The sequence below is a fragment of the Alligator mississippiensis genome, chromosome 6 (assembly GCF_030867095.1).
Source record: "Alligator mississippiensis isolate rAllMis1 chromosome 6, rAllMis1, whole genome shotgun sequence".
In the NCBI taxonomy this organism is placed as follows: Eukaryota; Metazoa; Chordata; order Crocodylia; family Alligatoridae; genus Alligator; species Alligator mississippiensis.
This window is the reverse complement of record NC_081829.1, coordinates 57,536,608-57,559,412: the sequence shown is the minus strand read 5'-3', so window position 1 is coordinate 57,559,412 and position 22,805 is coordinate 57,536,608. Positions and strand designations below refer to the sequence as shown.

The following is a 22,805-nucleotide window of genomic DNA, read 5'->3' as shown; positions in this document are numbered from 1 at the left end:
CCCAGAAGTTCTGGTGGATTTGGCTCATCTCTCTCTCTCTGGGTTGGTTGTGGGGCTTCCCCCCCTCGCTGGGAGTGTCATTCTGTCCTGCTGTCGAATTCTGCAGGAAGGCTCTAAGCTGCCTCATGTAGCTACCTGGCCCATTAGCCCCCTGAGGCCCTGTGCACCACTCTGTGCACCAAAGGGGCTCCTGCCTCATGCACGGATGGGGACCCACGCTGCCTCATGCAGCTGTGGAGTCCCTTCAGGTCTGCCCAAGCCCCGTGCACCTCTGTGCACCAAAGAGGCTCCTGCCTCATGCAGGGATGGGGACCTATGCTGCCTCGTGCAGCCACAGGGGTCCCTTCAGCTCTCCAGACCCTCCGTGCATCAACACCATGCTCCGTCCATGGTGGGGCTGAGAGCAGCCACTCAACGCTTCCTGCTCAGTGGAGGCATCTTCGAGCTGCTTCTGGGGTAACTGCTCTGCCCCGCTGGTCAGCTCCAACAGCTCTTCTGCAGCCCATCTTCATTATCCCTCATCAAAGCCACCCGTGTGCTGGGCACATGGGCTTTTATCCCCTCTGGAGGCTCTGCCCCCCCAGATTGAAAATGGACCAATGGGAAAGCCAGAGCAGTTAGTTCCCCCTCAGGTCCTCTTCTTCACCTCGTCCCTGGGTCAGGGTGGGGCAAGTCTGCCTCCTGCCTCCTCCTGACTGGTGAGGAAGGGAAGTATGCCCACCAATCGGCTTGAGCCATTTGGGGCTCAAACCAACAAGCTGGGCTGCTGGTGAGCCCACTGGCCAGCCTGCCACATAAACATGCTTCCAACTTCAGTGAGCCTTCAGCATTGATCTGAACCTGCCTCTGTTTGAAGAACCTTTCCCCATTCCTTGAGGGATTTGGGAAATAGGTTAGTCAGATGGCAAAGGTGATAATCTCTTCAAAACAAGGGACTAAGAACTGAATAATCAGATCATTACAGTGACATGAAAAAGACCCAGTTAGATCACAGAACCTCTCTCCATCCACAGCAAAGTAAAGTTCCCTCAGATGGTGATGTGTCAAACATTAAACTGAGCTTACATATCAGGAAGCCACTTGAATGTTGCTATCTGTGAGTAAAACCTAACTTACCACAGACACAAGGCAAAGCCTAGTAATATTTTTTTCCCATAGATTGCTAAGAGATATGTTGGTGTCTCATGGAATAATCCTCAAAAATTAATCAGTCGTCCCTTAGAGACCATGGTGATATGACAAATGGTTATGCTATCCAGCTACCTGTGTGCCAGCACAATTTGCCAATCAAAAGTATCCTCTCCCTCATATCTACTTTGACTTCTCCTTTCTCTTCTCATATGTTTATGCCTAGTTGCGATTTCCCACTCTCCTCCTACGAGCCTGACCTGATATTATATGACGCATGAGTCAGAAAGTTCTCTGAATTGTTTCATTTTTATACTTATCTACATTTTTCTCAATTCTTCTTTATCATTTAAAAGTAAGTGGACAGAAACTTCATAAGCAGGGCTGACTACAAATACTTAAAGTGCTGGATGGACTCTTTCTGGAAGCCATCAAGATCTTCATCAGTAAACAAAGATCACTTTTCAGTGGTAAAAAATACTCTTCTTCCCCTCTTCTTAATGCTGGGCCTTTTCATCTCTACCTCTACACTCCTTCCACCATGGATATATAGGCACGCATGCACACAGCTTAATCCTAATGGCTTATGTTGGGTAACTAATGAAATGAATGTTGTGTTCCATGGTTATAGGGGAATCCTCAATGGGCATTTCTACACGTGCCTCTATGGTGCCATTGTTATTGGCCATCATTTAGTACTTCCTTTTGGCAATACCAAAAGACAGCACAATACCAGCCAGTACTGTGACATGCTTGCTGTGCATAGTTATTTTATGCACTACATCACTGTAGCAAGATGCTATAAAAGTGGAGTGCATTGCTACAACGATGTAGCTTCAGCATCATGGGTTTTGTCCATGGACACTACATCACCATAGTCTGTTGCTACGATGACGTAGTGTCACGTTTAGATGCACCCAGTGGGTATTTAGCACTCCACTGTCCCGACTAGCAGAGCCAGCCAATCATCATCACAGCTTGTGCAGTTATTTACAAAAGAGTGATACAGTGATAGATCACTGATGGTTCCAGGTCCCAATACAGCAGGCACATCTACACAGGATGCTTTACTGGCGATCAGAGCAAATTACTGTACAGTAAGCATCACGATCTACATGTGGAGACACTTACTGCGCAGTAATTTACTCTAATCATGAGTAAAGTTGCTTCCTGTAAATACAAGTAGCAAATTTACCTGGGAGTAATTACTGCATAGTACAGCATGTGTAGACCGCTGACTGGGAGCAAATTTACTCCTGCTCAGCTGGGTAACAGGGGGCAAGAGATTGCTCCCTGCCTCTGGGAGCTGCCTGCTGAAGGGGTTGGGGTGGAGCCTGAGTGGGGACAATGGCCCCCTGGCCCCAGTTCACAATTGTGGAGCAGGGTTTGGAAGATTGTTCTCTCTCAGCCCACACACCATGATTCATAGATTCATAGATGTTAGGGTCGGAAGAGACCTCAATAGATTCATAGATTCATAGATGTTAGGATCGGAAGGGACCTCAATAGATCATCGAGTCCGACCCCCTGCATAAGCAGGAAAGAGTGCTGGGTCTCGATGACCCCAGCTAGATACTCATCTAACCTCCTCTTGAAAACCCCCAGGGTAGGGGAGAGCACCACCTCCCTTGGGAGCCCGTTCCAGACCTTGGCCGCTCAAACTGTGAAGAAGTTCTTCCTAATGTCCAATCTAAATCTACTCTCTGCTAGCTAGTGGCCATTGTTTCTTGTAACCCCTGGGGGCACCTTGGTGAATAAATACTCACCAATTCCCTTCTGTGCCCCTGTGATGAACTTATAGGCGGCCACAAGGTCGCCTCTCAATCTTCTCTTGCGGAGGCTGAAAAGGTCCAGTTTCTCTAGTCTCTCCTCGTAGGGCTTGGTCTGCAGGCCCTTAACCATATGAGTGGCCCTTCTCTGGATCCTCTCCAGGTTATCTGCATCCTTCTTGAAGTGTGGTACCCAGAATTGCACGCAGTACTCCAACTGCGGTCTGACCAGCACCCGATAGAGGGGAAGTATCACCTCCTATAGAGGGGAAGTATCACCTCCTAATGATCACCTCCTCCATGATCAGGGCAGGGGGCTGGGACCTGCCCCCACTCTGAAGCTTTTTCCAAGGCCCCTGCCCCTGATTGGGGATCTGGGGACAGGAGCTCCCTGCTTCCGGGGAAGGGGGACATTGTCCTTGCCTAGGCTCTGGTAGCAGAGCCTGCCCTGGCAGTAGGCAGGTCCTGGGGGCAGGGAGCAATCTCCCAGCCCCTGCAAGGAGACAGCTGTCTACTAGCCTCATGTTCCCTGCCAGCCCCTGGGTTAGCACCCAGGGGAGCCTAAAGCTCCCCCTTGCTGCTGCAGGGAGCTGGTGCTGAGCCAACAGGAGCAGACTGCTGCCTTGAGCAGGGAATCTGTTCCCACTTCCTCGCACGTGTAGATGCCTGCCCAGTGTGGGTTTATTCTAAAGTAAATTACTCTAGAGTAAACCCACCCTGGAACATTTGCATGTGTAGGCACTCCCAGTCACCATGGTTTCAGGTGTCTGGTAATCTTCAATAATCTCATGCTGCTGCGGTATCTCCAAGCTATCAAAGGTGTTCTGAGGAGAGGAGAGGGATGGGAGAAAAGTAGGTGAGTTAAGAATTCCCAAAATTTAGGAAATAAGAAGCTAGGAGATATGTTAAATTGATGATAGGATCAAATTATGGTACTCTACTATCATAAGAATAACAGACTTGTTACCTAAGCAGGTCAGGACCAGCAGGGAATACTGAAGATCAAGTTTTGAGGTGTGTTCATACTTGCACAGGTTTTTGTCCCACCCTGTGGGATGGATCCCTGCCTTGGAAATACCCACTGAACGCTCCAAAGGACACAATAACTGTGACAATCTCCTGGCTAAGCTTCACACATGTCATTCTTTGGCAGGAGATGGAATTTGTCCCTCTACAACAGAAGGAGCTGCAGTTCCTTATCCAAGATCTGCCTTGGGAGATTTCACTGTGTTTTGGCTTTGCAGTGACTGAAGGGTTCCCAAGACCACCTGCCTCTATGGCAGGGTAGCTCCAATGGCTTCCTGCACGGCTTCAAGTTGCACCTACCTTGAGGCCCTTATTAGAAAAGGGTCCCTAGGTGTGGAGGACTCTGCACAAACAATAAAACAAAATGGAAATGTATTGCCCTTTCAAAATAACTGGTTCAGAGCCAGTGAAGGACAGTAAAGGCCACCCCTCACTTTTCAAAATAAAGTATGCTGAAAGTGACACCTAATTTTGTGGTTAGGACATCAACTCTGCCTAGTTGCCAGGTGTAGGTATGTAATGAGTCCAACTGGGCAGAGCTTGAATCTTAGTGGCTGTCCCTAGCTTAGCAGGGAGATGATATGACAACTCCTAGGATCTCCTGAAAGAGGCATCAGGGCACATGCACTGAATGTCAACTCTGCCTAATAGCTAGGCATGCACACAGACCAGAAAAAAATGAGATCTTGAGAAGTGCTGTTCCTAGGCTCAGAAGGGGGATAGCACAGACATGCCATAAATCCACATGTTCCCCTTCCTCTTCTCCCTGCTGAAGGATAGTGGGATCAAGATTAGTGAACAAATGGGGCTTGGAAGGGGAGGAATGCTATGTGGGGACACAGAACAAATATAAACACTGTGGCCTCCCTCTTCCACTGCTGCTAGCTGCTGAAGTGGATTTACATCATAATCTCAAACAAAAGCCAACAAGACTCTGGAATCAGTAGAAAGTGAAGTGCTTTCCCTAATCGAATCACACGGTAGTGTCATTGGTGAAGCTCTGCAAAGCAGAAAGAATTCCAGAGCCACTGAACTGCAAATGCCTCCCCCTTCCCTTTATGAAATTCTTCCTTCCTCTTCCTTTTCTGTTTTTTTTCACCTGTTGTTCATGAACAAGCATTGGAGGGAGGGTGGGGAGTAAGAACACCAGGTCAGAGACCCTGCCTCTTGCTCTAAGCCCCTGCTTATCCCTCATCCATACAACAACATACAAGAAAGGGAGAGGTCGGAAATGTCACATAGGTTGAATCATGTTACCTCATTGCTGCTCCTTTGGGGATGTGGCACCTCCTTTGCTTTGTGTTCAGGTATATACATATGAAGCAATAGACCTAATTCTGGTCTTATGCTAGCATAAAGCAGGAATGATTGTTTTGAAGATCACAGACTCACTCTGGCTTAGAACACATGGAGGAAAGATCAAGGCCCAATGGGTGTCACATGGAGTGGGGAACAAATTTCAGGAGATGTAGATTGTGGGCTTGTCTGCACTGCCTCTGTGCTACTCCCAAGACTACTGAAAAGAAGCACAGAGTACAACAGTGATTCTCAAACAGGGTGCCACAATGTGCTGGTTGGTGTACAGATGTGATTCACAAGATAAATCCATAGATTTAAAATAGGAATCCATAGCTGTGCACAAGTCTAGACATTCTGATCTGTTATGGTCTTTGTAACAGAAGAATTGCTCTAGTATTTTTCTGTAGTAAAAGAAAAGTGAAAACTAAGAGCTGGCACTGTCCAAGCAGTGCCTTGATTCTAAAAAGGTTGAGAACCACTGGTGTCCACACTGTCTACCATTCAGCATGCACCAGACCCCAGAAACAAGGCAGTGTAGCATGTCCAGTACTACTCTGTTTCAGCCATGCTTCTTGGCATGCACTCTGGGCCCAGTCCCATTTTCCAGATTTGGAATGTGCTTAGTGGGAGGGGAATGCTTCTCTGTGGCAGTTCCAGGTGCAGCACAGATGTGATGTTGGTATGTCTGTATTTCTGTTAGTCTATCATGCTGTGCTACCCTTTAGGTAATTCATGATGGGGTGGAGGGTTCTTCTGGCCCTATCTTGTGAAGCGATGAGTATCCTTAATGGGTCCTGATCAGGAAGAAGCTTTCTCTGGTCTAATGGGTCTCATCCATCTTTATCTTCTATGAATGCCCTATATCACTTCTATGGCCTTCTCCTGTTCCTCCTCCATCTGTTTCCAGTTATTTCCCAGAGGATTAGCTATCTTCTACCATGTATCCAGCAGTGAGCGACAACTTGTTAACCAATCAGTTTGGAGGTGAGAAACAGACAGAATGAGGTATAAGTGGAGCATTACCAGCACCTGTCATAGGCCAAAGGAGTGCAAGGCTGGGACTTCTGTATCATGAGGGTAAAGGAGCCCTTTCTCTGGACACTCTGCTCAGTTTGAAGAGTCCAGAGCAACCATAAGACCAGCTAAAGTAAGTGCAAATGGATTCTGCTAGCACTGGGGATTGGTCCAGTGTTGTAGGGATCTTGCAATGATTTCCATGACACTTTCTTCCGGGGCTCCCATTTTGGGAGATGTATCCAGTTAAGTGAGGAAGGGATAGAAAATCTTTGCATCCTTCCCTAAGGACTGTGGACCTGTGGCATAAGAAAGAGGAGTTCTTAGGCTGCTTCTATTTTCACTGGGGCCAAACCAATGCAAAACAGCCCCAGGTTCAGGCAGCTGCACAGGTAACTAAACCATTTTTGCAACACACACTTTCATTTTCTATGGACTTTTTAGAGGTTTTCTCTTGCCAAAGTGTCTCTAATTATTTTGATACATTTCTTGGTGGCATCTTATTACTAAAGGAGTCATGTATGGAAGGAGGGGAAAGGGAGTGGATTGAAAGGGTCAGGGCAGGAGGATGAGAAGTTGAAAATCTGGTGGAGAATATGGGTGTAAAGAATATTAAGGTAGGGTAGGAAAGATCATGGAATTTATCAATTTTGAAGAGTTGGTCAGGGAGAGGAAATGTATAATTGCAACACTTTTGAGACAGGGGGTTATAAAGTATTTTACCTGAAAGGATCATAAGCATTGCTGACAGACATTTTTTGAGTGATGGAAGAGATTAGGCCACGGGTGGGCAAAATGTGCTCCAGGGCCTGAATGTGGCCTGCCAGGCCATTCTATCCGGTCTGCGGGGCCCCTAAAAAATTTAGAAAATTAATATTAATCTGCCCTGGGCTGCCTGTCATGCAACCCTCGATGGCTTGCCGAAACTCAATAAACAGCCCTCTGCCCAAAATAATTGCCCACCCCTGGATTAGGCAATGGTAATCTAAAGGAAGGTGTGTAACATAGAGCTGATGGGACAGACGGGTTCTCTCCAGAAGCCCATCAGCAAAAAATACAAATAGCAAAATACTTGCAGTTCAACATTATTATTACATTACAGCCATAAGCCTAGCCCACAGCTCCTATAAATCAGTGTAGTTCTACTGAAGCCAATGGAGCAATGTTGATTTATGCTGATTGAAGATCTTGTCCTAAATACTGATTGATCAGTGTAACAGGAGGCCTTTCTTGGGGCCAATTTCCCTGTGGCCCACCCATCTGTTTCTGGGCTAACCGCCCATTTCTTGCTCACTGCGCCTTGTTGGTAATTAATTAATCGATGCAAATTAAGCGGGAGGCTGCCCATTTCCTGCCCCGATGCCAGGTGACACTATCTGTGGCTCCGTTCCTCCCTTATACCGCAGCCCAAGCCTCGCAGATGGGATCCAGCTGTTGTCAGTATCACCAGCCCCACACTGGGCCCCAGAATCCTGCTCTTTGAACCCCACCTGGATACCTCCATTCAGGCGGCCTATTCCGCCTTCACCCCAGGCTACATAGCTCCCTGAGCTGCTCCCCCTTAGGGTGTGGTCGCTCCAGGACCTTTGGTTCTACTAGCCCTGACCCACCTCCAGGCCAGTTGGACCCCTTGGCCCTCGGCTCTTGGGCCTTCCTTGCAGTGGGCCCCTGGCCCTTTGACCCTTCTGGTCCTGGTCCCAGCTTGGACCAGTCAGGGGATGTCAAGACAGGTTGAGTCTATGGCCTGACTCTCTTTCTCTGGGATCCACCTTCCAGACCCTACAAAAGGGGTAATCCACCTGGTTGTGGGGGCTAGGGGTTAAGGCGCCCCGACCCTCCTTCCACCAGGGTGGTAACTAGCCTGGCATTTCCTGAGGGCTGCCGTGCCACTGAGAGCCCCACCAGGCTACCCACTCCTGGCAGGGTGCAGTTTTAGGTCATACACAGGACCAGGAGCCTCCTATCCATCCCCTACAGCTCCTCCCTTACCTCCAGATGATACCAGCAGCCCTGCAGCCAGGCGATGCTGTGTAGCCTTAGGCAAGACCCCCACCCTTTCTGTGCCTCTGTTCCCCATCTTGTCAAATTAGGATAACTACACTTTATCTCACAGGGAAGAATACATATATTAAAGATGGTAGAATCTCAAATATGACAGAAATGGAAGCTGACTTGGCATCTGAGAGGGAGATAAATCAAATGTGTTCCAGAGGCAACCACACCTACCTATAAAACCCAGGGTAGTTACATTCTTAGGCTGAGTCACTACATGGCTTCTCTGCTGGGGCTACCATAGCCACTAAGACTGCTGAGTTTTAGGGTATGTTTATTTGCCAGGACTTGACTTGCAAGCTAGCTCATGTCACATATGTTACTATAACTTTCTAAATGCACCCTTTTTGACTAGGTAGAATTTGCATGTCCCAGTGAACAAGTAAGTGGAAGAAGAAGTTCCTACCTCAGAGGTTTAATGTATATAGTGTAGTTTATTTAGGAAGAGGGTTCTCAACCATCTTCCCTTCTTCTCCTCTTCAGGCCATTCCTTTATTCTAATACTTGTTGTGCAATAAAGGCTGATAAGCAGGAGCTAACAGCCATCCCCAGTATCCCTCACACACCTTCACTCTGTTTTCTCAAAGAAAATGTACAACATCGTGGATGACCTCTATCTGACACAAGAGGTCTACAGGCCTACAAGAGGTAAAGCACTGATTGACCTGGGACTGGCAACTGGGGACAACCTAATCAGTGACCTAATGATCGAAGGGAAGCTGGGTGACAGCAACCATGAGCTGATCACCTTCACCATCTGCTGTAAAGCTGGCAAGTCAGTCAGCAATACAGAAGTCCTTGACTTCAGGAAAGCTGACTTTGACAAGCTCAGGAGGCTTGTTGGTGAGGCCCTAAGGGACCATGACCCCAAGGGGAGGGGAGCTCAGGAAGAGTGGTTGCTCCTCAAGGGAGCAATCCTCGATGCACAAGCTAATGCTATTCTGTCTCGGAGGAAAGGCAGCAAAAGGGCACAGCAGCCCCCTTGGCTCTCCAGAGAACTAGCAGACCTCCTGTGGTGAAAAAGAAAGGCCTACAAAGGATGGAGGATGGGATCCACCTCCAAGGAGGAATATTTCACACTGGTCTGGTCCTGCAGGGAGCAAACCAGAAAAGCCAAGGCTGCAACTGAACTCCAACTAGCTACAAGTATCAAGGACAATAAAAATCCTTTTTTAGATATGTGGGGAGCCAGAGGAAAAGCAAGGGCAACATTGGACCCCTGCTAAATCAGATGGGACAACTGACAACCGACGCCCAGGCAAAAGCCAACTTATTAAATGGGTACTTTGCATCGGTCCTTCATCAGTCCCACGGGACGCCCCTGCCCACTACGGGACAGGGGGGCCTGGGTGAGGGAGGCCTGGTTGAGGGAGATTCCCTACCCTCCATCAATGCTGACCTCATGAAGGAAAACCTTGAGAGGCTGGACATCTTCAAGTCAGCTGGCCCTGACAACGTACACCCCAGGGTACTCAAGGAGCTGGCTAGCATTATAGCCCAGCCCCTGGCACAGATCTTTGAGAACTCCTGGCACTCTGGTGAAGTGCCTGAAGACTGGAAGAAGGCCAATGTGGTGCATATCTTCAAGAAAGGGAGGAAAGTGGATCCGGCAAACTACAGGCCCATCAGCCTGACCTCTATCCCAGGGAAGGTCTTAGAAAAGATTATTAAAGAGGCCATTCTCAACAGACTGGACGACGGCAAAATCCTGAGGGATAGCCAACATGGGTTTGTTGTGGGTAGGTCTTGCTTGACCAATCTTATCTCCTTTTACAACCAGGTGACCTATCACCTGGACAAGGGAGAGGAGATTGACGTCATATATCTTGACTTCAAAAAAGCCTTTGATCTGGTATCCCATGATCACCTCTTGGCAAAACTGACCAACTGCGGCCTCGGGTCCACCGTGATCTGCTGGCTGGGGAATTGGCTCCGTGGTTGGACCCAGAGGGTGGTGGTTGGCAGAAGTCAATCGTTGTGGTGGGCTGTGACCAGTGGGGTCCCTCAAGGCTCTGTCCTTGGACCTATGTTGTTCAACATCTTCATTAATGATGTAGACATTGGAGTCAGAAACGGACTGGCCAAGTTCGCCGATGATACCAAACTCTGGGGTAAAGCATCCACACCTGAGGACAGGAGGGCGATCCAGGCTGACTTTGACAGGCTCAAGAAATGGGTGGATGAGAACCTGATGGTGACTAACACTGAAAAATGCAAGGTTCTCCACCTTGGGAGGAAAAACCTGCAGCATCCTTATAGGCTCGGCAGTGCTACGGTGACTAGCACTATGGATGAAAGGGACTTGGGGGTCATGATTGACCACAAGATGAATATGAGCCTCCAATGTGATGCCACGGCCAGTAAAGCAAGCAAAACACTGGCTTGCATCCATAGATGCTTCTCACGCAAATCCCAGGACGTCATTCTCCCATTGTACTCGGCCTTGGTGAGGCTGCAGCTGGAGTACTGTGTCCAGTTTTGGGCTCCTTAATTTAAAAAGGATGTGGAGAAGCTTGAGAGAGTCCAGAGGAGAGCCACGTGCATAATCAGAGGTCAGGAAAACAGACCTTATGACAAGAGGCTGAAAGCCATGGGACTTTTCAGCCTGGAAAAGCGCAGGCTCAGGGGCGACCTGATGGCCACCTATAAGTTTATAAGGGGTGTTCACCAGGATCTGGGGGAACGATTGTTCACCAGAGTGCCCCAAGGGATGACAAGGTTGAATGGTTATAAACTCCAGCAAGACCATTTCAGGCTGAACATAAGGAAGAATTTCTTCACTGTCCGAGCGCCCAAGGTCTGGAACAGCCTGCCATCGGAGGTGGTTCGTGCACCTACGTTGAACGCCTTCAAGAGAAATTTGGATGCTTATCTTGCTGGGATCCTATGACCCCAGCTGACTTCCTGCCCCTTGGGCAAGGGGCTGCACTTGATGATCTTCCGAGGTCCTTTCCAGCCCTAATGTCTATGAAATCTATTAAATAATTTTATTAGTCCTGTCAGCAGCTGAGATGGCAAAAGACTACAAGGATAAAAAAAAATGACTGGAATACATCCTGCCCTGACTTTCCATTAGCCTCCTTCTCAACCCAGGCTGAAAGCAGGCCATGTGGGCCTGCCCCATCAATCAGCCATGGGTACAGTTCTAGCCAGATCATTTAGAGGGTGAGAGGTGGGAAGAAAGGTATAGCAGTGACTCACACCTGGTAGCAACACAGGGGGAACAAAACCACTACTAAGCTCTGAATAGCACTGTATTTGTTCTTACATTTGTTTAGTGTCTGGATTTCTCAGTAACAGTCTTTTCTTTTATAAAACATCTAGAAAAGGGCCTCAGCACTTACTAAAGCCCTGAAATCCTCTATCAGTCAAACAGAGAAAGCAAAGGCAGTGACAGTATAAGCCTCCTCCTATGGGCCAGTCAGTGAATCTTCATCCTGTTCTGAAAGGTCACCTTTTGGAGTCAGGGGTTAGCAAAGGTCGCAGGTCTTTTCAGTCTTTGGTCTGTCTAGTGAGACTACTGATAAGGGTGCCATTGATTTTATGGTGTTGACAACTAAGAATTAAGGGCCAGCATCAGACTACAAAACCCATTTTACAGTGGTCACTAAACAACTGCCAGATTGTAATGCTTCTTAATCACTCCTGACCTGAGTCAGAACAGTGAAAAGTGAAATCCCAGGATTTTCTTGAACCTTCATTCCCCTTTCCTAAAATCATTTTACCAAAAGGGGGAAATTATGTATTTCCAGTTGTTCAGGTTTGATTGTGGGAAGTATAAGAATTCTTCGCAGTCGCATTGCCTTCCTGATTATCCCATCAATCACCTAGAGCTTTAACACATTTTTGGTTAACCTTCCAAGTATAGTTACATGAAACACCCACACATTTGCACAGCCCTTTCTAGCTGCCATAACATTTCGAATTACTGGCTTTAACTTACACAAGAAGATGCATAATTACAATTGCTGCTTTAACATGCCCACTTGGAAAGTAGAAGGCTTGGGGAAACTAATAAATGGATAACAGAGCTTTTCATATTTCAGCTGACTAGTTTGATTCTGACTCAGGTTGATCCTCATTATCACCTATTCATTGGAAACACCCCCATGATCTGGCCTGAGGAGATACTGGACTGGGCCCAGAGCAACTCAAGGAATCAGTGACCTGTTCCAACCGCAGCAGCTGAGGAAGCAGCCCCATGGTCTTACTGCCTGTCCTTTTCTATCTAAAATCTCTACACAGCACGTGCAGATTGCTGGAGAGGTGTGGGGGTGATGACCATGACAGGAACTGGATAGCAAGTAGTGGCCCACAGCCATAAAAGGTTGCTAACTCCTGTTCTAATGAATACCTCTCTACATCACAGAATTATTCCTCAGAGGTAGCATCCTTGCTAGCAGCTTAAGCAGGGGCCAAAGAAAGAATGGCATGAAGAGTGGTACAACCATCTCACTTTGCTGTGTGCTTCCCCCAACTCAGGTGCAAGTCACCAATAAGACAACAGGATGGGGGAGCTTGAACTAGTGATACTCAGGCTTCACATGTTTTGTAGTGACTAGAGAACTTCAGAAATTAGGGCTTTCAGTTGGGCAACCACCCCTCAGCACTCCTTGTAGAAAGGAAGGGGAAAACTCAAGTCCTTTATGTGTCTATAAGTGTGATTCCTATATGAAGGATGAGATATCCTGGAATTGCCTCTTTTCCAATCTCCAGTAAAGCATTGGCATGGGATTTCTTAGCTTATCTGTTTTCTTTATTTTTCCCAACATTATCAATATCTTTCCCTCTCATTCCCTTTTTGTTTGTGTGCATGTGTGTTAATTTCACTATGCGCCTTCACCTTACAAATGCCTAATTAAGTTGGAGTGACTGTCAGATATGATAGTGTAGTTATGGCTAATGTTATGCAAATTGTCTTGAAGACCCAAGAAGCCCTGAAATAAAATGGGTAAGGGCCCACAGCTAACTCTGTACATACCTGCTAATGGCTTTTCTAGTTGACCAAGACTGAAAAAAAATAAGCATGGGTTTGTGTTAATTTGCATAAGAGTCATCAGCTGCATCTTGAATTGATAAATTGGATTAAGGCAAGGCAACTGTCAAAAAGAAGCAGTGTTTTTAAAGAGAAGTGGAGAAATATATATATATATTTTTAAATCTCTCCATTACTATCCTATCCACATCCTAATGTGCCTGCCAGATCTTTCTTGATGTTGCAAAGCACCTGCTGCTTGGCAGACTTCATTTCCAGCAGGGAAAGCTAAGTATATTAATGTTACCATCTTAAAGCTGATCAGAATTTCCAAGTGATCAGTGATCTTAATACTTTCCTGGCAGGAAGGCTAAGGTGTGTGAGTCTTCAGAATGGAAGTACATCACAGCCCAGGTGAATTTTCAGACACTTTTTTGCAGTATTAGGAAGTGAAAGAATCACTGTGAAAACAGGCACAGAAATGGAAAAGGAAACAGTTGGGGAAGACTTGGTGGGTCACAGAGGATGAGAGAGGGTATAGGAGAGGATGAGGTTATGAGGTGTAGGCAGGGGTGAAGTTATGATGTATACACAGAGAAAGAACCAGAGTGACTGGAGAATCTCAAGAAGGTATACTCAGATCAGTGCAAAAAATAATTTTGGCACTGTTCTTTTAGATTTGTTTGTTAGAGAGAGACCCAGGGAAATCAGAAAGGAAAAGGAGGAGGACAGAGATTATAATACCTATTGTTAACCTACATATATATAGGAGGACACCACAATATAGGATGAGAAAACCCAGCTTGGGAGAGACAGTGTTTTAAGGGAGCTCATGCATTTTCCATGTTGGAGAGGTGAGCTTACCGAAGGAATTAATTTGGTAAGTGTCAGTATCAGGAAGAGACCTTTCTTCTTTTAGACTCTAGCAGGTGAGTTAATAACAAACTGCAGTGTTTCAACATAGCCCACTTTGTGGCCCCTCCTTGTAGAAGACAAGGTAGGAAGGTAGGATGCTCTCCCTTTGTCAGCTCATAGATCCCAGTAGCCTGCAGAGAAGATACACACACATTATAGGGAGAGCAGGCTCCTTTGTTCAGGAAGTATTTGTGTCATCAGTGGGATGCTGATGAGTTATCATAACGTAATTCCAGCCTCTGTCTTCTTATTACCAGGTCTGTGCTTGTGTGCATGTACACATATGCACTTCCAAGCAAGGAAAAAGATACAGTACTCCTTTCCAAAGAGGAAAGGACTATAAATAATTGTTGGATAGCAAGCTGTCCCATGCTTCGCCTGTTAAACCAGCCCTAAAGGAGAAGGGTTATCTCCTCCTGTGCTATAGTGCTGTTTATACTACATGAAGATAGTACTTGCACTATTACTAATACCATCCCTCAAACCAAATCTTCAACCCATGAAGAGCCATAGGAGTTTTGGCAATGACTTCAAGAGGACCAGAATTTGCCATTTACACAGAGACTTTACAGAAATAAGTAACCAATAATTAACACCCCTTTCTGTCAACCCTGACAAAGCTTTTCAAATTAGGTGGGTTTCATTGCCTTGCACAGCAAAAGCTCAGTGTCTGGACATTCTCCGAGCGAGGACCATCTGCCTTGTTCAGTATAGTAGCTCTGATGTGCATGAGAATCAGAATAAGTCATCTTCTGTGCTAAAAAGCATGGCTCTGGTAAACTACCCAGTGGGTTAATGTGTCATAATACAGACTAGTACAAATGGGAACATCACTGCATGATATTTAGAATTGTTCAATCCTCCTAGATTTTTTCTTGCATAAACTGCAGCAGCTACTGAAAGTGATATGCTTTCTCAAGACACAGTGTGGTCCCCAGATCGGTAAAGAGTTCTGGTGTGAGTGGCAATCAGCCACAGCCAGCATCACTTCAAGCAGAACCATACCGGCAAGTGTTCAGGAATGTACTTCAGGAAGGAGAGCTCTGAGCACCTCCATGCAATGCTCCCACATTCTCCTGCTTTGGAGATTTGCATGGTTCATGTTCTTAGTCCACAGCTATCATTAACAGCATTATCTGACTATATACACATCTGTGGATGCTGGAATGGTCCCTCCTGTGCTGGAACACCTTGGAGGTGGAGCTCTAGGCAATTCACTGTACATTGTGATTGATTACCATGGTTAATATCTTCATTGGCCTCTCATGGTTCACTTTGCCTGTACTCCCTGAGTGCTGAGTTAAGCCTATTATTTAATAAAGTAATTAAAGGAAAACCAGGGTTGATGTATAAATATTGAAAAAATCCTTTCCTGAATGGTAGCTCTTGCCAGAATTTTTTTAATGGAAAAAAATGGTAGAATAATTATTTTAATTCTTTTTTGTTGAAGAAAATCTCAACTGAAATTCCACCAAGTTTTTCCCATTATAACACTAATATCTATAGATGTTGAGTACAAATATGTAGTTTTTGCTTCCAGAAACAACGGCTTTAAAAGTACATCATCCTATTAATTAATAACAATACAGACACTTGTATTTCTTTAAAGGTTATCAGAGTACTTTATACAGATGGCTAAAGTATTATCATCCTTCCAAAAGAATTGTATTAAAAGAACATTATTAAAATCTCAAAGTCAGGTACTCAACAGTAAAGAAATACCAGACTTGTTTTGTCAGTGCAATCTTAATTCACCCATCTACATTTACATTATGGTAAAGTCTTTAACTCCATGATCACATATAATTTTTTTTCCAACAGAATCCCTGCCTCCTTCAGTGCCCACAATGAATACTGCTCACGTAATAAGCAGCTGTTCAGTATTTTGGTTTCTCCTTCTTGTTCGGTATATGGTCCCAACTCTTATCTATAGCACTCTAGTCAAATCCTGCTCTGAAGATAGAATTGTTAATTGCCTAAGAGTGTTTCTGTGGTGCTCAGCACTAAAATATCTGAGAGCTTTATGAACATTAGGGGTAATGTGAATATAACTGAGGGTGGAGTAGACAGTGCCAAATGAAGCAGATCAGTTGTGCTAGGATATGTTCATGCACAGCTGATACACTTCATCGGGCAAAACACATGTCACTTGTTGTCATGTCCATTGATGCTGTGGACAATGAACAACATGTCCTCAGAGCACGAGGGGCCAGGTTGTGAGCACCCCAGGAATTTCTGCACAAGATTGGGCCCCTCAAGCCCTTGGAGCACACGCCTGGCTTTCCTTGTTTGTGGACACACACACCTCTGGAGATTCCCTAGGTACATCTCTGTAAGTGGGGGAAACAGGGCAGGCACTCCCAGGGTTTGAGGGGCCTAATCATTCCTTGGAAATCAGGCCCCTCAATCCCCCTGAGCACCTGCCCTGGGTGGCTGGGGAAAAACAGGCAGCTCTGGGCTGCCTGAGTTCTCATGCCATAAATAGACATCTATCACTAAAGAGCAGCACAAATGAATACCATCTACACTGTGAGCTCACTTTGTGGTGCAAGGAGGGGTATGAATGTATTTGCTTTGTCTGTTTGCTGCCACAAAAGTATTTATGGTAACACAAAGGTGATGAAAGGTGACTATGTTTCCACCCTTAGACAGTGGCTTTGCCTGTGGCCATAAGCCACACCCAACTGCGTGAGGTGAAGAGATATTATCATCACCATTTTACGGATGGTGGACTGATGGATAAAGCAAGTAAGGTCAAAGAATCTACTAATTTGGGGTTTGGAGGGTGTGATTTGTGATGCACAGTACCTGGTTTTTCAGAGCATGCAGCAAGGCATATGTTCAAAGCACAGTTTCAATTGCCTGCACAAATTCTCCCCCTACACGTTAACTCCTTGTCAGATCTGTCCCCCTTCCTCCTTGATCCTCATTCACCATCAGCCAGCTGGCTCCCAGTCCTACTTCCCTTAGCAGCTCCCAGTCTCTCCCTTCTAATTCCAAGTCAGTTTTTACTCATCTACCCTAGACCCTGCCTCTGCAGAGTCCTTTTCTAGTTTTCTTATTTCCCTTCTGTGGTGCAGCTATTCTATTCTCTGAATTCTCTGAATTCAAACCAGATGGCTTCCAACTCCTACACAATCTGGGTGCCAGCAGAGGGGTCATCAAAAACACAGGAGAAACAGAAACTCTGCTCTTGATTCCAGTGGCCAGTCCCTGCACAGCCTGGAACAACTGCAAGCAGCAATTACAGGAAGAGTCTTCCTAAATACCTACACAGCCCCAAACTGATAGATTCATAGATTCATAGATGTTAGGGTCGGAAGGGACCTCAATAGATCATCAAGTCCGACCCCCTGCATAAGCAGGAAAGAGTGCTGGGTCTAGATGACCCCAGCTAGATACTCATCTAACCTCCTCTTGAAGACCCCCAGGGTAGGGGAGAGCACCACCTCCCTTGGGAGCCCGTTCCAGACCTCGGCCACTCGAACTGTGAAGAAGTTCTTCCTAATGTCCAGTCTAAAGCTGCTCTCTGCTAGCTTGTGGCCATTGTTTCTTGTAACCCCCGGGGGCGCCTTGGTGAATAAATCCTCACCAATTCCCTTTTGTGCCCCCGTGATGAACTTATAGGCAGCCACAAGGTCGCCTCTCAACCTTCTCTTGCGGAGGCTGAAAAGGTCCAGTTTCTCTAGTCTCTCCTCGTAGGGCTTGGTCTGCAGGCCCTTGACCATACGAGTTGCCCTTCGCTGTACCCTCTCCAGGTTATCCGCATCCTTCTTGAAGTGTGGCGCCCAGAATTGCACGCAGTACTCCAACTGCGGTCTGACCAACGCCCTATAGAGGGGAAGTATCACCTCCCTGGACCTATTTGTCATGCATCTGCTGATGCACGATAAAGTGCCATTGGCTTTTCTGATGGCTTCGTCACACTGCCGGCTCACGTTCAACTTGGAGTCCACTAGGACTCCAAGATCCCTTTCCACCTCTGTGCCACCCAGCAGGTCATTCCCTAGGCTGTAGGTGTGCTGGACATTTTTCCTCCCTAAATGTTCCATGTTCCATTGTTCTCTGTCACGCATAGCTACTTGAATTATTTCTAAATATTATTAGGGTTATACTCCTCATTCAGAGCTAGCTCAGAGTTAGTTTGTGTGTTTCTACACGGTACTTTGTTGTGTCAGATACAAACACCTTGTGAGAATGGCACATGCTCAGTTTGGCCAGCACTAGGATTTGAGGGGTTGGACCATGCTCAGTGAGGACAGACTTTTCAAAGATTCTAGCTCTTAGTCTTTAGCAGATTTCTTCTGAGCAAAAAAAAACAACCCCGCCCCCCCCTGAATTTTTCCAGAGGTTTATTCCTCAGCTAAATGAGAGAGATTTTCTAATGGATGGTAAAAGGCATGTGTCAAAAACCAGGGCCATCTCTTTCAAATTTCAAGTCCCTGTTCCAAAGAATGGCATTGTCACACTAGACTACAGCATGTCCCACAAAAAAGTCTTGAGATCCATGTTAAAATAAATCTTAATATATGTTTCCTGACTTCTTAAATGTTACTGTGACATTTTGATTGATATTTTTCAAAGAATTTAGTCTGAGGCAGAAATTAGGCATTAAAAATTCCAGCCCAAACATTTAAAGTTTGGCCAAGTAACGGAAAAAGTAACTGAAAATAAAGCCTTATAATGGGAGATTTGGGGCATCTTTAACAGTATGCAATACTACCAGTCCTGCCTGTAATACTGAACCTCAGAATCTACATGGTGGCATTTACATCTCATGCTTTGTGTGTGTGCTGGTTTATTTTCTCTGTTTTTGCTTATCTAGATGTTTTGCAGCCTGGATTTCAAAGTTGGATTCTTGAGAGAGAATTAATAGTCCATTAGCTAATCCTGTGGCACTAACATCATTAATGATAAAAAGGGGAGGGGGAGAGGAGGAACATATTGCTTAATGCATTAAAATATTTTTCAATGTGTTTTTTCCCTCTAGGTAAGCATTTTTGTAGGCACAGTGGGACACAATAAATTAATGTTCAACAGGAAAAGCATGTCACATCCCCAGGGTGCCCTCTGGCCAACATGAAGCAACTATGGAGAGAGAGATCTTGTGGAGAGGAAGAAAATCTTCAACATGTTTCAAACTGATGTATAACAAGGTGTTTCATTAACAATTCACCTTTGTTAAAGTCCAGTGCTGGCATTCAGATATTTTCAAGTTGGCTGGAGTTCTTCACCTGTCCTAGAAACTGGATGCTGCAACTTTAGACATATGAGCTTTGGTGCTTATTCTAAAATTCCTTTTCCAATATTGTCTTCTTGTTGGGTACAGTAATATTTGAGGGTTACAACAAAGACATCTGCTGCCTCCTCCCAGAGGTGTCAAGAAAGCATATAGCTTGTGACAGTACATGTAGGGGCTGGAAGGCAGTGTATTGCCTGGCAGTAGCTGCATCTCTGCACACGCTGAAGTGGTTAAAGTTGCAGAGCTCCCCCGTGCGTCTTAACATAGCAGAACAGCACTGGGAGGGGATTTGTTAATCAAGCCGCTTTTACTTGCTAGGGCTCTTACTTTTTTTTTTCTTCCCTTCAACTAAACAATAAATACTTTTGTTTTTAGCCTCAGTCAACCCAAACTGTAATGGCACCGGGCAGAAAATAGTAGACTGCTGGCACCCCACGCTCCACTGATCATTCAGGTCCATCATTGTTTTCTGTGTTTCATTCCTGACCGTGTGAAGAAAGAGGAGGAAAGAACAAATAAAAGCAAAACCCAAGAGGGGAAACCAAGGAGCGACCAAAAATCTGCAAAAAAGCCGCTGTCTCCTCCACGGACTTTGTAAGAGTGCGAAGTGTTACAGAGACAAGCCGAAACTTGTCAGGAGGCTTCGTGGATGGAGCTCTGCAGGAATGGCCCATTACTTCTCTCGCCACGTGAAATCGAGGAGGAGGTGAATCACAAGGAGGACTTGGGAAGTGCTCCTGGGTGCTGACGGGGAGGAGGGGCCGGTTGTCCCTGACAAAACATTTTAAACTCCTCTTGGCTTGAGAAAGTCGCGGGGCACCCGCCTGCCGCTCCATCCACGTCCATCTGGGCAGCAGGAGAGACCGGCCCGATGGCAGGAGGTGGCAAGGAATTGAGAGAGAAAGAGAAGAGAGTGTGTGTAGGGGGTCTTGTTTATAAAACGAGTTAAGATACAAACGAGCCGTTTGTGTTAAAACAGGCGCAAAAAGTTTCTCCTCCCCCCCCCCCAATCTTCAGGTCAGTGCAACACTTCCCCGCGCGAGCTGTGCAAGGGAGCTATGGTGGGACTGTGGGGTTTTTCTGCTTGATGGTGGAGGATGAGGTTTCTGTGAAGCGCCTAGATATCCCCCCACTGAATGGCTCGCCCTGTCCGCAATCCTGAGAATTAAAGAAAAGCCTGAAACCTGACACTGAAATCGCCTGAGCAGCGCCGAGTAATTGCTGTGATGTCCCAGGCCCTCCCGCCGGCCGGTGCGGGGAGGCAGCGCGTTCCCGGCCGGGCGGAGAAGCTGGCCGGGAGGCCTGGGAGTTTTGCTGCCTCTTTCTCTCTCCCCCACGAGGGCTCCCACCGAGGGCTCCTGGCCCCGAGCAGCCTCCGCCGCGGTGGGAGCGAGCCCAGGGGAAAGCGTCCGGCCCGGGAGGTGGATGCGACCGAAACTGGAAAGTCACGAGCGCAAGCGGCCAGCACCCCCGCCCCAGGGCCCGACTGGCGCCGCCGCGATCCCCGCCACTGCCCTAGCGCGGCGGCATCAGCTCGGCGCGGGGGTGGAGCGGGGGCTCCGGCCCTTGCCAGCCGCTCCCGGGGGACGCGGGCGGAGCTCCCCGCAACCCCCAGAGGCGGCAGCTGCACCGCGGCAGCCCCGCAGGTCCCGCATTGCCCGGTCGGTCCTTCTCAGAGGGCGGGGGGGGGGGGGCAGCGTCTCCTGGGCAGGGGATAAAAGCCCGTCAGCGGAGCGGGCGGGGGGGGGGGGGGGGCTCCTAGTGCTTGGAAACCCCCCAGTGACTCCAGTCTTTTCTTAACTCGAATAAAAGGCCTGTCTTGGGGCTCGTCGCGGCCCTCCCAGCCCGCCCCCTCCAGCTCCCGCGGCTCATGTCATGTTTGCACCAGGACCACGAGGGGCCCCGAGCGCTGGCAGATGCTCCGTGGGCTCCGGGGTGGCCGCGTCTCCCCCTCCCCTTATTTTTTTGTGGGGGGTATTTTGAATCCTTGGAAACCTGCAACGCCTTTCCCAGGCCCTAGGGCTGCCCCTGGCGCTGTGCTGCAGGCCCCGACCCAGCCAGGCAAGCAGCGCGGGGAGGCCACGGGTTTGGGGACAGCCCGGTGGGAGCGCGGTGGCCACGGGTTTGAGGAAACACCAGGACAAGCTAGCGCGGGCAGGGGGCGTCCAGCCCGGAAGGCAAAGGGGGGTGGGGTGGAGGTGACCTGAGGCAAGGGCAGAGCCCCTGGGAAGGAGCTGAGGGGAAGGCCTGCGGGTGCGTGTCTCCTCCCCTCCCCGCGGGGCGCGTCCGCACGTGCAAAATTGTTGCGCAGTAAATGCAGGTGCAGACAAGCCCAGCGGCCCCCAGCCGGTGTCATGGGCCAGGGGAGGAGGGGCTGGCAGGCGGCGGCGCAGATTTGAGCCCGGGCACGGCTCCTGCTCCGCGGATCCGGATCCGGAGCCGGGTCTTGCCGCGGCCGCGCAGCGCGCACCCCCCTGGCGGGGCCCCGCCGGCCACCCCCCCCCCCGCCCCGCGCCCGCGCTGCGTGCGGGACACCTTGGCATTGTGGCAGGAGGCGGGGAAGGGGCAGGATGCAGGTGCCCTGCTAGGGCCGGCAGCAGCGCCCGGGCGGCGCCAGCGATGAGCGCCGGGCGCCGGCGGCTCTGACCCGCTCTCCTTGGCCGCGGCGGAGCGGGGCTGCACAGCCTGGCAGCGGCGGGACCCGGCGGGGCAGGGCAGGGCAGGGGCAGCGGCGGCACCTCTCGGCGGGAGCAGCGCGAGGAGCCGGCGGGGACCCAGCCATGCCGCGGGCGCGGGGTCGGCGCGGGGCGGCGGCTGAGCTGCTCCTCCTGGCGCTGCCGCTGCTGCTGCCGGACAACTTCGGGCTGTGCGAGGCAGGTAAGGCGGGGAGAGGTGCAGCCGGGCCCGGGGACGGGGCAGGGGAGCCGGGCCCCAAGTCGGGGAAGCCCGGACCAGCTCGCCCCGCTCTGCCCGGCGGCTCCCGCTCCCGCCCGGGGCAGCCCCGAGGCGCCGAGCGAGCCCCTCCGGCGCCAACTTCGTCCAGTCTCCTCGGTACCTGTTTGATCCCCGGGGCCGCGGTGCACCCATGCCTGTGCGTGCGAGAGCCCCGGAGCTCGTTTCCAGCGTGTCCTGGGGGGAGCGGAGCGCGGGGCCCACGCGTGGCCGCGGGCAGGGAGAAGCGCAGCGCGCCGAAGCCCTTCACAAGCTTGGTCCTAGCGCCTGAGACCCAGACACCAGGGGCAAGGCTCTGACAGGGTATTTCCAGGCTCTTTAACAGCCCCGGACCTGCGGGCGGGCTCGCTGCTGTCCTTCAGGCCACTCAAGTGGCTACCTGACCTTAGCGGAGCGAGCAGCATGGGCCCTGTCGTAAGCAGCAGGCTCCTGT

The 22,805-nt window shown here is 48.7% G+C and overlaps 1 protein-coding gene across 3 annotated transcripts in view; it reads left to right on the top strand.

The window, feature by feature from the left end:
* Positions 1-21,856: 21,856 nt before the first annotated feature.
* The window catches only part of UNC5B (unc-5 netrin receptor B), a 156,590-nt gene continuing 155,641 nt past the window's right edge, over positions 21,857-22,805 (top strand). The window contains exon 1 of one of the 3 annotated variants that reach the window (XM_059729901.1): positions 21,857-22,297. In XM_059729901.1, the coding sequence (XP_059585884.1) occupies positions 22,201-22,297 (97 nt within the window). In that variant the 5' untranslated portion in view covers positions 21,857-22,200. The remainder of the gene's footprint in view (positions 22,298-22,805) is intronic. The other 2 variants (XM_059729902.1, XM_019484343.2) reach the window with 2 other exon arrangements.